We start from the raw sequence: 14,951 nt of genomic DNA, 5'->3' as shown, positions 1-14,951 counted from the left end.
AATGCTACTGTCACTCAGAGTATTTTTTTTTGTCTTAGAGAGTCAGAAGTTCATGGTGACAGCATGTTGAGTTTTACTTATATAATGATAAAAGTACAGTGATCCCTTGCTATATCGCGCTTCAAACTTCACGCCCTCGATCCATTGTGGATTTCTTTTCAATTAAAAAAAAATTATCCAGCATTTTATTTAAAAATTAAGATACATGCATGTACTGTATACATGTGCAAATCATTTTGTTTTATATAGATCTCATTTATAACATTATTATTACATTCACAGTGCCTAAAAAACATTTATTAAAATATACACATAAGTTTGTTTTATTTTTTTAAACATGTCTTATATGTATCGCTTTACAATGCTGTTAAATCTGATACTGATCTGATACATTGAACACCCTCCCCAAAATGGAATAAATAAATAAATAAATAAATAACTTATAAATTATGTAAATAAGCTCCGCCTTTGCCTGGCGGATTTTCAATTTTTGCAGTGGGGGCCCATTTAACCGCGAAAAACAATGGATCGCTGTATTCAATCCGTCTAAAAAGAGGCAAAACAATACAAAAACAAATAAAAAATATACTGAACAAAAGGTTAGCGTGATACTTTTGTTTTTGCTTCCATTTTTCGTGAGGTGAATTCAAAAGATCAAAACTTCTACTTACACAACAGGCCATTTCCCTCGAATAAAATTCGTTGCCAAGTGGCTCGCAGGCCGGATCTGTGGTTGGGGAACACTGGTTGAGTCCAGCTCATGAAAAATAGGAATTATGTTTGAGATCTTCCTCATGGCTTTTTCCCTTCCACATTTGAATGGATTTATAATTTATAAAGCATAATAGAGTGCATCGTGTAGGCATCAGTGAAGTAATTAAGGGCCAGTGTCAAGATGGATAGCAATTACTAGGTCTGCTCCCACATTTTCTTGTCAAGCTAACTCATTTCGCTGCCTTTCATCCTTTGCAAAGACTGTTAATATTTTTGACAACAAATTGAAAAGGATGAACAGTCTACTACAGTGGGGCAAATAAGTATTTAGTCAACCACTAATTGGGCAAGTTCTCCCACTTGAACATATTAGAGAGGCCTGTAATTGTCAACATCGTATTAATGTATTATACCTGTATTAATGGCACCTGTTTTAACTCATTATTGGTATAAAAGACGCCTGTCCACAACTTCAGTCAGTCACACTCCAAACATTACTATGGCCAAGACCAAAGAGCTGTCGAAGGACACCAGAGACAAAATTGTAGACCTGCACCAGGCTGGGAAGACTGAATCTGCAATAGGTAATACGTTTGGTGTAAAGAAATCCACTGTGGGAGCAATTATTAGAAAATGGAAGACATACAAGACCACTGATAATCTCCCTCGATCTGGGGCTCCATGCAAGATCTCACCCCGTGGCGTCAAAATGATAACAAGAACGGTGAGAAAAAATCCCAGAACCACACGGGGGGACATAGTGAATGACCTACAGAGAGCTGGGACCACAGTAACAAAGGCTACTATCAGTAACACAATGCGCTGCCAAGGACTCAAATCCTGCACTGCCCGACGTGTCCCCCTGTTGAAGCCAGTACACGTCCAGGCCCGTCTGCGGTTCGCTAGAGAGCATTTAGATTATCCAGAAGAGGACTGGGAGAATGTGTTATGGCCAGATGAAACCAAAATAGAACTTTTTGGTAGAAACACAGGTTCTCGTGTTTGGAGGAGAAATAATACTGAACTGCATCTGAAGAACACCATACCCACTGTGAAGCATGGGGGTGGAAACATCATGCTTTGCGGCTGTTTTTCTGCAAAGGGACCAGGACAACTGATCTGTGTAAAGGAAAGAATGAATGGGGCCATGTATCAAGAGATTTTGAGTGAAAATCTCCTTCCATCAGCAAGGGCATTGAAGATGAGACGTGGCTGGGTCTTTCAGCATGACAGTGATCCCAAACACACAGCCAGGGCAACAAAGGACTGGCTTCGTTAGAAGCATTTCAAGGTCCTGGAGTGGCCTAGCCAGTCTCCAGATCTCAACCCCATAGAAAATCTGTGGAGGGAGTTGAAAGTCCGTGTTGCCCAACGACAGCCCCAAAACATCACTGCTCTAGAGGAGATCTGCATGGAGGTATTGGCCAAAATACCAGCAACAGTGTGTGAAAAGCTTGTGAAGAGTTACAGAAAACGTTTGGCTTCCGTTATTGCCAACAAAGGGTACATAACAAAGTATTGAGATGAACTTTTGGTATTGACCAAATATTTATTTTCTGCCATGATTTGCAAATAAATTCTTTAAAAATCAAACTGTGATTTTCTTTTTTTTTTTTTTCACATTCTGTCTGTCATGGTTAAGGTTTACCCATGTTTACAATTACAGGCCTCTGATATTTTCAAGTGGGAGAACTTGCACAATTAGTGTCTGACTAAATACTTATTTGCCCCACTGTATGTACAATCAATATAAATTGTGTTGTAACTCTCAAGACTGGTTTTACAAGTAGTCTCGGGATGACCTTTTGAGGGTATCGTCTTGATCTCAAATCCCAAAAGTTTTGTTCTTGTCTGGGTATTGGACTGGGATTATGTATCAAGACCAGCAGTTTAACTTCATTAATTGATTTAAAGGTGCTCTTAAATGGTGAGCATGGCAAAAAATGAAAATGACTGCACTAACGTAATTTTATATGTAGAAAACAATTTTGGCACTCAAATCTGGAAGTTTTGTTGTTGTTGTTATTTTGCTTTTATTTTACTATTTCATAATTATTCCGGGAATTATTCAGGGAAAATCCACCTTTTTCCCCATCAATTTTGGTTGTGACATCACAACCAGAATTAGCGGTAGAAGATGGATGGATCGATGGATGATTACCATTCCTGGTTTCCTCTGTCTTTGGGCAAAACCCATGCTAGTCTGTCCTTGGTTGTCCTATTGTATACTGCTCACAAAAAATAAAGGAACAAATTCCTTTAATTTTTGTGAGCAGTTTATTATCTGATGAAGCCTGATTGGATCAGTGGTGAAGTGTCTTCTAATACAACCAGAACAATTCAGTCGTGATCGATTTAGTACCCTGGGTGAGATAAAATAGCATCAAATGGATAATATCTGCAGAGAACAGAACATCTAAACAACTCATTATTATCACGATTTTCCAAATAGAAATGTGGAAAGCTGACCTACCTATTCTTGCCTCCATCCTTAGAAATGAGAGCATCAACTTTTAATCAAAGTCCTAGGAAAAGCAGTCGATGGTATCTAAATCTGCCTCACATGCTGATTAACTCAAAAGGAGCTTAATTTCTAAATGGCTCACTTTTATATTATAGTCCAGGTCACTGAAGTCAAACAACTGACATTCTTGTAATACACATTTTTCTAGATGAGAGCAGACATAGAGATAACACCTTTTTATGAAATTTCAACCTGTGGCCTGCAGTACCCACAAAGAATTCTGAATTGTTGTCAACGCACGAAAATATAATCAACTCATGTACACAAAAAAATTTGGCTAATACATAATAAGGCATGATACACTAGCTCCATGCAAATGCTCCAATTATGAAAAAAGGAGGGCGATAAAGGCAAAGACATTCCTGGTGCACAAACACAGACAAGCACTATGCACTAGCGAAACAGAAACTATGGTGTTGAGAACTAAATTGGAATGCTGATGTATTACCGAAGTAACAGCGGGCTAAAAGGGCTCCTCCACTAAAGCTTGACTGATTTACCTGTATGTCAATCAAAAGATAAATGTAATAGGAAAAAACGATGTGTTATGGAGCCCCCCGGGTGCCAGGGTAGAATTATTATTATCATTTTTTTAACAGCTAATCTGTACCCACAGTTGCAATCTATACCCCCAAAAATGACTGAACTGTTGTCAGAGTTTGTTAATCTGGAACCACAGTTTGGCCATGACCCGGGAAAAAGTAGTCATCAATACCACCTGTACTTGAAACGACCTTGACTACTAATGCTTTGGTTTAACCTATGGATGTGCGTCCATGTGCTTTTTTAAATCTTTTTGCATATTTGTCAAATGTGGGACAAAGTGTGGCTGGAATACATGTGGATGTATGGCCAGCCCTGGGCATAGGCAAGCTAGGCGGTTGCCTTGGGCACCATCTAGTGGCGGGGGCGATTGATTTAGGGTAAAAAAAAAAAAAAAAAAAACCTGAAAAAAATTTCTCATGCTACACACCCAGAACATTTTCTAACATATCAAGTACAAATATTTTCTGTTTCCAACCTGAATTGCATTAGCCACCTGCTATTTTGTGGCACATATGACAAAGGGAGGAACAGTCCACGCTTACAGTATATAAGCACATCCACTTGACGAAAAAGGACAAATAATGGCAGGTGATTAAATTAACCGTCATTCAAATTCATGTTTTCAAAACTAAACTAAAATTACCACATAACAACGAACTAAATAGTGTAACAAGCAATCAATGAAACTGGAACAGTAACTAAATGAATAATTAGCACAAATTAGGTGACATTTATAGATGTGTTATTTACATCTGTAGTTCTGCAATGCATGCTAGGAGGCATAAAGCATGTTGCACGACAACAGTGTTGACAGCAGGTAGCAGCAGAGGTTGTCTGTCTTTCCCATTGGAAGTGAGATTACATTGAGCACAAACAAAGCTTCTTAAAGTAATGAAGCTTTGCAACAAATCAATTCAAAGCTTCATGTTGGTTCATTCCTCAATGGTGCTATCAAGTGGTCATGAAGCCCAAGAGGCAAACCGTGTTGAGAATTCTATGGCTATTTGCTTAACAAAATGATACGAATGTGCTTGTGTTACTTTATGAACAAAATGCAACAAGTGCTATAAGGATAATATGCTATTCATTTATATTTAGAAACAATAGCTTCTACAGTGGCAAAATATAAAATTTAAAATACATACTAGTATAACTATATATTTTTGGGGGGGCTCCTAGCTACAAGTCGCCTAGGGTCGGTCGGGCCTGTGTGGATGAAATATATGCTTATAAGAGAAAATACCTAAACATTTATGAAAAGTAGCATTAAAAACACCAGTTTGTCCTGCTAATCCTTTATTATGTTAATACCAATTGTACTGTTAAATCTTTGTTTTGATATTTTAAAGCAATAGAGCAACAAATAATTTTTACAATGCAATTATGTACATTTCTTTTCACAATTACCATCTTTTCCTCCTGTATTTTTTATGGCATAAATAAGTGGGTGACCTACATTAGGACACTACAAATACTGTTTTCCCTTTTATTTGCAAATTCTAACTTGCTCACATAATTTTCATTTAAAACAGTAACAAATTCAGCACATGTTGAGTTTGACCTTCCAATAAATAGTTTTACTGTTCTCCCACTCAATTAATAGGTCATATACAGTTACTGTCACTGACACCATCATCCACAACTTTTAGCAATTTCGGCCAAGAGGGTAAAAAAAATCACGTACAAGTTGGGTATATTGGAAACATGGGACAAAAAGGTGATTTATGACACCAAACGGACATGAATTCAGTGACAATTTGAAATGACTGAACATTTTCTCCAGCACCGTTCTACTCTCTACAAGTGCTTTTAAAAAAGCTGTCTATAACAAATAAGGCTGTTGGCGCTTACATGGTGCACTTGCAAACATAGATCAAGATCAACTTTGGTTTTTCTTGGTACAAGCGCTAATAAGAGAAACATAGAAGACAGACTGCAAGATATTCACATGGAAACATCTTGGCTGCTTTGTTTTGTTGGTGTTTTTTTCATGGTTCTTGTTTTTTATACAACAAAATAGATACTCTGAATCCTTGCTCAAGTTACCCTGCATGGTGGATTTCCTCTTAGTCATAATCATCATAATCTGGATCCATGTTTTCACCTTGGTAGTAATTTCCCTGCGTGGAGTAGGATCTCGTCTTCATCGAGCAGTTGGTGTCCATCAAAATAGCCTGAAAGACAGATAACAAATGTGATTCAACTATGATAATATATCTAAGATTGCCTTTTTCAGTTCACACAAATTCAACTGCAGCTTGACAAACACAAACACAATGCTGTACACACATATCATGTTTGCAGAAATATAAAAATCACAATATGAATTTATAACAGTACAAATGTTGAATTCAGTGAAAATATCTATCAGTACTCCTGAGGTGATACAATCTATTTGGAGGTGGTGTAGTAGTAATTTTTGAAATATTTTGAAGTGATTTTTATTTCTGATTTCAAGTACCCCGCAATTAACAACAAACTCATAGCCCACTCCCCTCCAAAGAATGTGTGCATCGCTCAAAAACCCGCTCTTCAAATACAGTAGTTCAGGGTCTATAAGATATGCTTGATTGTATGACCATTATACTCTGCGGGTTATACAAGTTTGCTCTCCCACAGCTATTATAGGCGCTCTCCAAAGCTATTATGAAGAATATAGTTTTAGCCCATAATCATGTGCTTACATTTTTATTACCGGCAATTGCTCACATTCTGCTGATAAATAGATACACACACATATGTTGATTCATCACACAATGTCTCAGTACTTTTCCACCAAGCTACTTCGAGTGCAAATGTGTGTTTAAAACAAAGTTATCTTGCTCGCTCAAGAGTGTGACTGTTAATTTAATCAATGAGTGTGACTGTTAAATTAATAAATGACTAGAATAAGGAACTTGCCCGATCAAAAATGCCACGTTAGACAGTGTTGTAACTATATTCTGCCCAGCAACAAGCCCTCAATAAAAGTCTGCAGTGCGGGGAGCTCTGAGAGAGACTTCAATGAGACGCTCTTAGTCACGTTGCCCGATCTCAGACCTCTCCCCAAACTGCAGTTGGTAAAAGTCTACTCTCTGACTCCTGCCTCCTTGTGTCCTGCCTTTGTCACCTCACTCTGGGTCAACAACTAAATTGAAGAAGGTGTTTTAGACCCAACAGGGTCACAAACCTTTTTGACCGAGAGAGTCAAAATACTCAAAATATTTTAAAATGTGATCCGACGAGAGCCATGCAGTGTGTGTGTGTGTGTGTGTGCCTATGTATGTGTAAATAGATATACCGTAATTTCCCGAATATAAGGCGCACCCGTGTATAATGCGCACCCCAAATTTGCTTGTAAAATCTAGGGGAAATTATTGTACCTGTTTATAACGCGCAACCTAATTTTAGCACCAATAAATAGAAGAATCCAAGAAAATAGAGCTCGTGTACAGATACAGAAATGTCATTTTACTGACTGGTGAAACACAGCACAAGCATAGCACATTGGTAGTTCAAAACATTACCATAAACTGACGATATTTACGTTAATAATATGATTTGACAACTTCTCCAACTTACCAGAATCTTGGAGAAAACAAAACAGATGAGACTTTTCTTTTAAAGACTGTTGTATAACTTGCTCGTTTCATCATGATGAATAAATGTTTCTTCCATGGATTGATACGGTAAAACGAAAGTGAGAACGTAAGTCGGAAATCCGTGAGAGCTCATCACTGTCAACGCGACAGTAACATTAGGAACTATTGTTATTTGGGTTTGAGTTTCCCGAGGGACAGATATAGTTGACGGACACAGGAAGTCTGTGTGCTTACGTTTGTTATTGTCCGAGTTGCGGAGCTGCAATAAACGTTGACTCAAATGAGTTCAAGAAACTATATTCTTTGCTTTATGAGGAGTGAAAAAAAGCAGAATTTAAAACAGACGAAATCATTCGGCCGATTAGAGTGAAGTATTACCGAAACAAAATGGTGACGTCACGTACCGTAATGGTCGGCAACGGGTCGCCGCATACGTTTCTTCAACACAACGTGGCCATGTCAATAAAAAAAAATCGTATATATGTAATATATATATATATTTCTGTCTCCATCCATGTACCCGTTTATAATGCGCACCATGATTTTACAAGTTGATTTTGGGGAAAAAAAGTGCGCGTTGTAGTCAGGAAATGACGGTAATGTATGCAGTATATACGCTGTTGAGCATCATAGTAGCTGCTAAGATAAGTGGGTACATGGATCAATACATAACAGAGGCATTGGAAGAAACACCAGAGGACCAAAACACCAACTGCTGGTTGACAGAACTGTCGCCCGAGACTGCAAAACCAGACAGACAAATCTGTGCACTGCTTGGATTGATTACCAGTCAGTCTATGACTCAATGCCGCACACATGGATCCTGGAATGCCTGATGCTGTACAAGGTCAACACCACACTAAGAGCCTTCATTGCAAACTCAATGAGGCTGTGGCAGACCACCCTTGAGGCCAACTTTGAGCCAATTGCACAAGTCTCCACCAAATGTGGCATATACAAAGAAGATGCCCTATCTAATCCCTCAACCAATTGATCAACAAGACTGGCTATGGATACCAACTTAAGAATGGGGCCGCAGTCAGTCACCTCCTCTACATGGATGACATCAAGCTGTACGCTAAAAGAGAGCGAGACATTTCCTCAATGATCCACACCACCAGGAGCTACAGCGGGGACATCGGATAGTCATTCGGAGAAATGAAGCCGAATGGTGACAAAGAGAGGAAAGGTAGTCCAGACAGAGGGGGTTGCACTACCATAGGGCAGGAGAGTAGATGTTGAAGAGAGCTACAAGTAGCTTGTAATACCACAGGCAAATGGTAACCACGGAGAGGCCGCAAAGAAAGCTGCAACGGTCAAGTATCTGAAACGAGTAAGGCAGGTTCTGAGAATGCAGCTCAATGGCAAGAATAAGATCTGAGCAATTAACAGCTATGCTCTACCAGTAATCAAATACCCAGCTGGGATAATAAGCTGGCCAAAGGAAGAAGTTCAGACCACAGATGTGAAAACATGCAAACGGCTCACCATCCACAGAGAGTTCCACCCCATCCAAATCCAGTATCCAGAGGCTATACGCTAAGCGCAGGGAGGGAGGCTGAAGGTTAGTGAACATCAGGAGCACTATCCCTGACTACTTCCCTCCTTATCTTCTCGACCTCTCTGCTGCATTTGCTACTGTTGATCATCACATCCTCCTTCACCGCCTGCAACATAATATAGGTATCTCTGGCACCGCCCTTCAGTGGTTTAACTCATACCTCACGGGAAGGACCGTGTTTGTAGCCCTGGGGGATGCTAAATCCCACCCTAACACTGTTGTCTGCGGCGTCCCCGAGGGCTCTGTGCTCGGTCCAACTCTCCATTTACATACTATCCCTCGGTCGTGTCGTCAGCAGGCATGGAATACAATTCCATTGCTATGCTGACAACACACAACTATATTTCAAGGTCACTCCGTCCTCCACCCCCTCCTCCTCTGTTTCTCAACTTCACTCCTGCCTGGAGGAGATAAAGGCTTGGATGAGTGAAAACTTCCTGCAGCTGAACAGTTCCAAAACAGAAGCTATTCACATTGGTACTCCTCACCAGCTCCATTCCGCCCCCATTTTTGGCCACAAATGTTCCCTCTCCCCTTCTGTGACTAATTTGGGAGTCAGATTTGACCCCCATCTTAGCTTTAACAATCACATCAATTACATTTGCAAAACCCCCTTCTTTCACCTCCGCAATATTGCCAAACTCCGGCCATCTCTCTCCCGTCCTGCTGCAGAGAGACTCGTCCATGCCTTTATCTCCAGGTTGGACTATTGCAACGCACTCCTCACCGGGATCCCTGGCAAGAGCCTACAAAGGCTTCAGTATGTCCAAAACAGCACTGCCAGGGTCCTGATGAGGGTACGTAAACATGAGCACACCACCCCCATCCTTCACACCCTACACTGGGTCCCTGTTCACCTCCGTATTGAATTCAAAATCCTCCTTCACACCCATCACTGTCTACACGGTGTAGCCCCCACCTACCTCACTGAACTCCTCACATCACATACTTCAGCCAGAACCCGGTCAGGCCAACAGCACTGTCTACTCCCGCCCAGGACTTGGCTCAAGACTATGGGCGACAGGGCCTTTGCAGCTGCTGCTCCCCGTCTGTGGAACGCCCTCCCAGACCACCTCAGAGCCCCGCAGACGGTGGATGCATTTAAAAAAGGACTAAAAACTGACCTTTTTAAAAAAACTTATTCTAGCAAATTTTATTTGACTGTCTTACTTTTATCTGATTGGTATCTGATTTTATCTGTGCTTGTGTCTGTTTTGCTTTTACTCTTTTATTCTTAGGCTTTTTATTTATTTTATTTTATTTATTTATTTTTTTGGGCAATGTGCACTTTGAGATTTGTTTTTCAAATGTAAAGTGCGTTATAATTAAAATGGATTATTATTACTATTAATAGAAAAACGAAATGAAAATTGGAAAAATCCTTCCCGCGGATGTTACCAATATAGAAGTACAGAAGTTTAATTACATATGTCATTGTGGGTATCATTGAACTAGACTTTCAGAGCAATTTCAATATGTTTGAAAGCTTACAATTTTTTCTTCTTGTCCAGGTGGGTTCCTCAGGAAAAGGCAAAGGGGAGCAAATAAAATGTCTACTATTCCAATAATGGTCATCAACCATGGAAAGCCTATACTTTCAGCTATGGATCCTCCGATTGATGGACCTGAAAAAACGTAGAAGACGAATAAGATAACATTCACATTGTTTAAAGCGAAAAACAACACTTTTATCAGGTGCATTTCAGCAGAAAGAATCTTACATACAATCACAGCAATCACAACAATACAGGATTCATTTTTCTCATATGGGGAAGCGGAGCAAAACATAAATAAATCCCAGTATTTCCAGGAAGTGGCTCCTGGCATGGGGGCAGGCATTTTACCAAACTATTATAGCCAATCAAATATATTGCAGGTTACCTCTCGTGACATCATCAGTACCCATTCTCACATGCACCCATGCTCAAGTCTATCAGTCTGCATATATGGCTGTGCTTGTTAGTAGTGTCATTTTTTTTGTGTTTATCATTTCTGCGTGATTTTTTTGTGTTTAAACATTAACTTTCTCCGTTGTCAGAGATCTAACAAACGGGCGGTTTACATAGTACTTACAGTGGGGCAAATAAGTATTTAGTCAACCACTAATTGTGCAAGTTCTCCCACTTGAAAATGGTAGATAGGCCTGTAATTGTCAACATGGGTAAACCTCAACCATGAGAGACATAATGTGTGTGTGTGTGTGTGTGTGTGGGGGGGGGACAGAAAATCAAATTGTTTGATTTTTAAAGAATTTATTTGCAAATCATGGTGGAAAATAAGTATTTGGTCAATACCAAAAGTTCATCTCAATACTTTGTTATGTACCCTTTGTTGGCAATAACAGAGGCAATATGTTTTCTGTAACTCTTCACAAGCTTTTCACACACTGTTGCTGGTATTTTGGCCCATTCCTCCATGCAGATCTCCTCTAGAGCAGTGATGTTTTGGGGCTGTCGTTGAGCAACACAGACTTTCAACTCCCTCCACAGATTTTCTATGGGGTTGAGATCTGGAGACTGGCCAGGCCACTCCAGGACCTTGAAATGCTTCTTACAAAGCCACTCCTTTGTTTCCCTGGCTGTGTGTTTGGGATCATTGTCATGCTGAAGGACCCAGCCACGTCTCATCTTAAATGCCCTTGCTGATGGAAGGAGATTTTCACTCAAAATCTCTAGATACATGGCCCCATTCATTCTTTCCTTTCCACAGTCCCTTTGCAGAAAAACAGCCCCAAATCAGGATGTTTCTACCCCCTTGCTTCACAGTGGGTATGGTGTTCTTCGGATGCAATTCAGTATTCTTTCTCCTCCAAACACGAGAACCTGTGTTTCTACCAAAAAGTTCTATTTTGGTTTCATCTGACCATAACACATTCTCCCAGTCCTCTGCTGGATCATACGGGCCTGGACATGTTCTGGCTTCAGCAGGGGGACACGTCTGGCAGTGCAGGATTTGAGTCCCTGGCGGCACATTGTGTTACTGTGGTCACAGCTCTCTGTAGGTCATTCACTAGGTCCCCCCGTGTGGTTCTGGGATTTTTGCTCACCGTTCTTGTTATCATTTTGACGCCATGGGGTGAGATCTTGCATGGAGCCCCGGATCGAGGGAGATTATCTATGGTCTTGTATGTCTTCCATTTTCTAATAATTGCTCCCACAGTTGATTTCTTTACACCAAGCATTTTACCTCTTGCAGAATCAGTCTTCCCAGCCTGGTGCAGGTCTACAATTTTGTCTCTGGTGTCCTTCGACAGCTCTTTGGTCTTGGCTATAGTGGAGTTTGGAGGGTGACTGACTGAGATTGTGGACAGGTGTCTTTTATACCGATAATGAGTTAAAACAGGTGCCATTAATAAAGGTAACAAGTGGAGCCTCGTTAGACCTCGTTAGAAGTAAGACTTCGTTGACAGCCAGAAATCTGGCTTGTTTGTAGGTGACCCAATACTTATTTTCCACTCTAATTTGGAAAGAAATTCTTTAAAATTTTCTCCACATTTTGTCTCTCATGGTTGAGGTTTACTCATGTTGACAATTACAGGGCTCTCTAATCTTTTCAGGTAGGAGAACTTGCACAATTGGTGGTTGACTAAATACTTATTTGCCCCACTGGAAATACTTTTAGCAACCGTCTTGCACATGAAGGTCATTTATATAAGGTGTCTTTCCCTTTAATGAACATGGTTCACTATGAAACAATTACTGACTGACATCTACCGATAATTGTGGCTTCGAAATGAACAAGTATGGAAAATGGATATTGTTGTCGAACTATCATCTCAATTTACAAAGTACATCCCAAAAACTATTCTTACCTACTGTTCTTAGTGAAGAGGTGAGGCATCAAAGCACATTCTACTGTGGTGCCTAAACACACAACAAGCATTCCCCTAATAGACAAGCACGAAGGGAAGAAATCCATTTATTGTTTGGAAAGTCTCTGCATTGGTGCATTGGTCCTTACAGTAGTAGTGTTTATTTTTGTTGGGACTTATTAAATCAGCTGATTGTTTGTCTGAATGACTGTCTCCATATTGCATTAGGTTGACTTTTAACCTCATTATCTTGGTGTTAGCATGAATACGATAACTTTATATTTGACTAGGTTGTTTACATGTGCCGAGTCTGGTGTCAGTTGGAAATGCCCCATAATTAGATTCTCTATTGCCATATAAATATTCAGAAAGTTATTCAGCTCCCTCACTATCTGTCCTCAGAGAAGTTGATATCCAAGGCATATATACAGTATATACTGTACATATAGGCAAGCTAAGCGGTGCCTAGGACAACTAGTGACGGGATCTGTCGTTCACTTGAGTAAACGAATCCATTCCGGTTCGTTCAGTAAAACGATTCGTTCAAACGAATTGTTCAACGAATCGTTCGCCCCCCTCATCTCCCTCCCCACCCAAATGAATCGTTCGGTTAGTGAACGGGAAGTGACGTTGCCGAACGAATCACCAAAGACCGCTTCGCAGTATAACTGAACGGGAAGTGACATTGCTTGGTCCCTCCCTCTCTTGCACATTGACCACTCGTCGTAGTTTCAGAAATGAGTGACAGGCGATATCATTCTGCTCTCAGAGACAGCCTCGTCTCCCTCCCGCTGCTGTAAAAGCGAGGGAGAACTTCCGCGTCGTCTGTCCTAGTTCTATGGGCTCAAAGTCATGGCTCGTGCTTGCATTTCGAATTAGGACACGGTTAAACATTTTCCTTTTGAGGGGGAAGTCGGGGTTTGGGGTCGGGGGCGCACGGACTTTCTTTAGCATGATCTTGCTCACATATACAATGCTGCTGCTAACAGCCAACGCGGCATGCCTGCTGTCACGAAAATAAAAATAAATCGAAAGTTTAATTTCTAATTATGGAACGGCCAACACATCATATTAACCTCTCGCTCTGTTGTATTTTTGTTTTTTATTATTAAGATGATCGTTTTGAATTTTTGCACTGGTATTAATAAATAAAATAATCCGGTCAGCTCCCCTGTCGTCCCCGCATCTCAGATCGTCAAATGCTGACGAGAAATAATTGTTTGCTTTATGATTTCGCCTTTCTACTCTCATTAGTCTGTTAAGAAAAATGTAGACATATTGCGACATCTCCCGTGTCCGCGCGCTTTGTTTTTGGGGCGCTTGAGTAGCACATGATGGACGGATTGACATAATTTGTCAAACCAACCGACACCCTCTGACACGAAAAAAAAAAAAAAAAAAAAAAACACTCGGAAAAAATTGACATGTATATACAGTTTCATTGCAAATCAGTATTATGGTGATCATACTAAATATTATTTTTTTTCTGTGCACATATGAGGTACATATCGCTGCCATGAAGCCTCCATATAGTGACAGTTCTCTGCCCGCTTCACTGCCGTCACGCGACCGCAGCTCAGGTTTTGCTTGCCTCGCAGCTACGCGTGTTTTAAATTACTGTAAATTTGATAGTATATCGTCATAGGCACAGTCCCGAGTCTGTTGAGAAAAGTAGAACACTAAACCATGCTCGCTAGATTTGTGTGGTGTTTTTGTCTTTTTGAGCAGCATTTGATAGGCTCCACGTTAACAAATATGTGACAAAGTCGTTTCCTTTCATTTTATGACTCGTTCACCGCATAGTCATTACTGGAAAGTCAAGTTAGCAGCAAGCTAGGTCAGGAACCGGAGGACCGAATCACTGAACGGGAAGTGACAAAACTCAGTCTTTCCCCCCTGCCTGCACGCTGGCTGCTTATTGGCCACACGTGGAAATGAGTGACATACGCCATGATTCTGTTTCCGCTCCCTCCCCTGCCCGCGATGAGGCTGGCGTCTGATTGGTCGTGTGCGATGTCAGAAGACGCTGCCGCTTGCTCAACGCCCTCCCACGCAGCGAACAAGCGCCACCAACTTCATAGAACGAATCAGTGCAGATGGTGATTAGTTCGGTCTCGTTCACCCAAACAATTCGTTCAAAAAGAACGAATCGTTCGCGACCGATACAACACTAAGGACAACATCTACTGGAGGGGGCGGCAGAATGCTTTGCGG

General features: G+C 40.7%; 1 protein-coding gene across 1 annotated transcript in view; it reads right to left on the bottom strand.

Moving 5' to 3' along the window:
- Positions 1-4,849: 4,849 nt before the first annotated feature.
- Positions 4,850-14,951, bottom strand: part of slc18a2 (solute carrier family 18 member 2) — a 52,715-nt gene continuing 42,613 nt past the window's right edge. The window contains exons 15-16 of the mRNA XM_057849247.1: positions 10,418-10,551; positions 4,850-5,958 (exon numbers count right to left, since the gene is read on the bottom strand). Of these exons, the coding sequence (XP_057705230.1) occupies positions 5,851-5,958; positions 10,418-10,551 (242 nt within the window). The 3' untranslated portion in view covers positions 4,850-5,850. The remainder of the gene's footprint in view (positions 5,959-10,417; positions 10,552-14,951) is intronic.

Source organism: Corythoichthys intestinalis, chromosome 10, assembly GCF_030265065.1.
Source record: "Corythoichthys intestinalis isolate RoL2023-P3 chromosome 10, ASM3026506v1, whole genome shotgun sequence".
Lineage (NCBI taxonomy): Eukaryota > Metazoa > Chordata > Actinopteri > Syngnathiformes > Syngnathidae > Corythoichthys > Corythoichthys intestinalis.
This window is presented reverse-complemented; position numbering and strand designations above follow the sequence as displayed.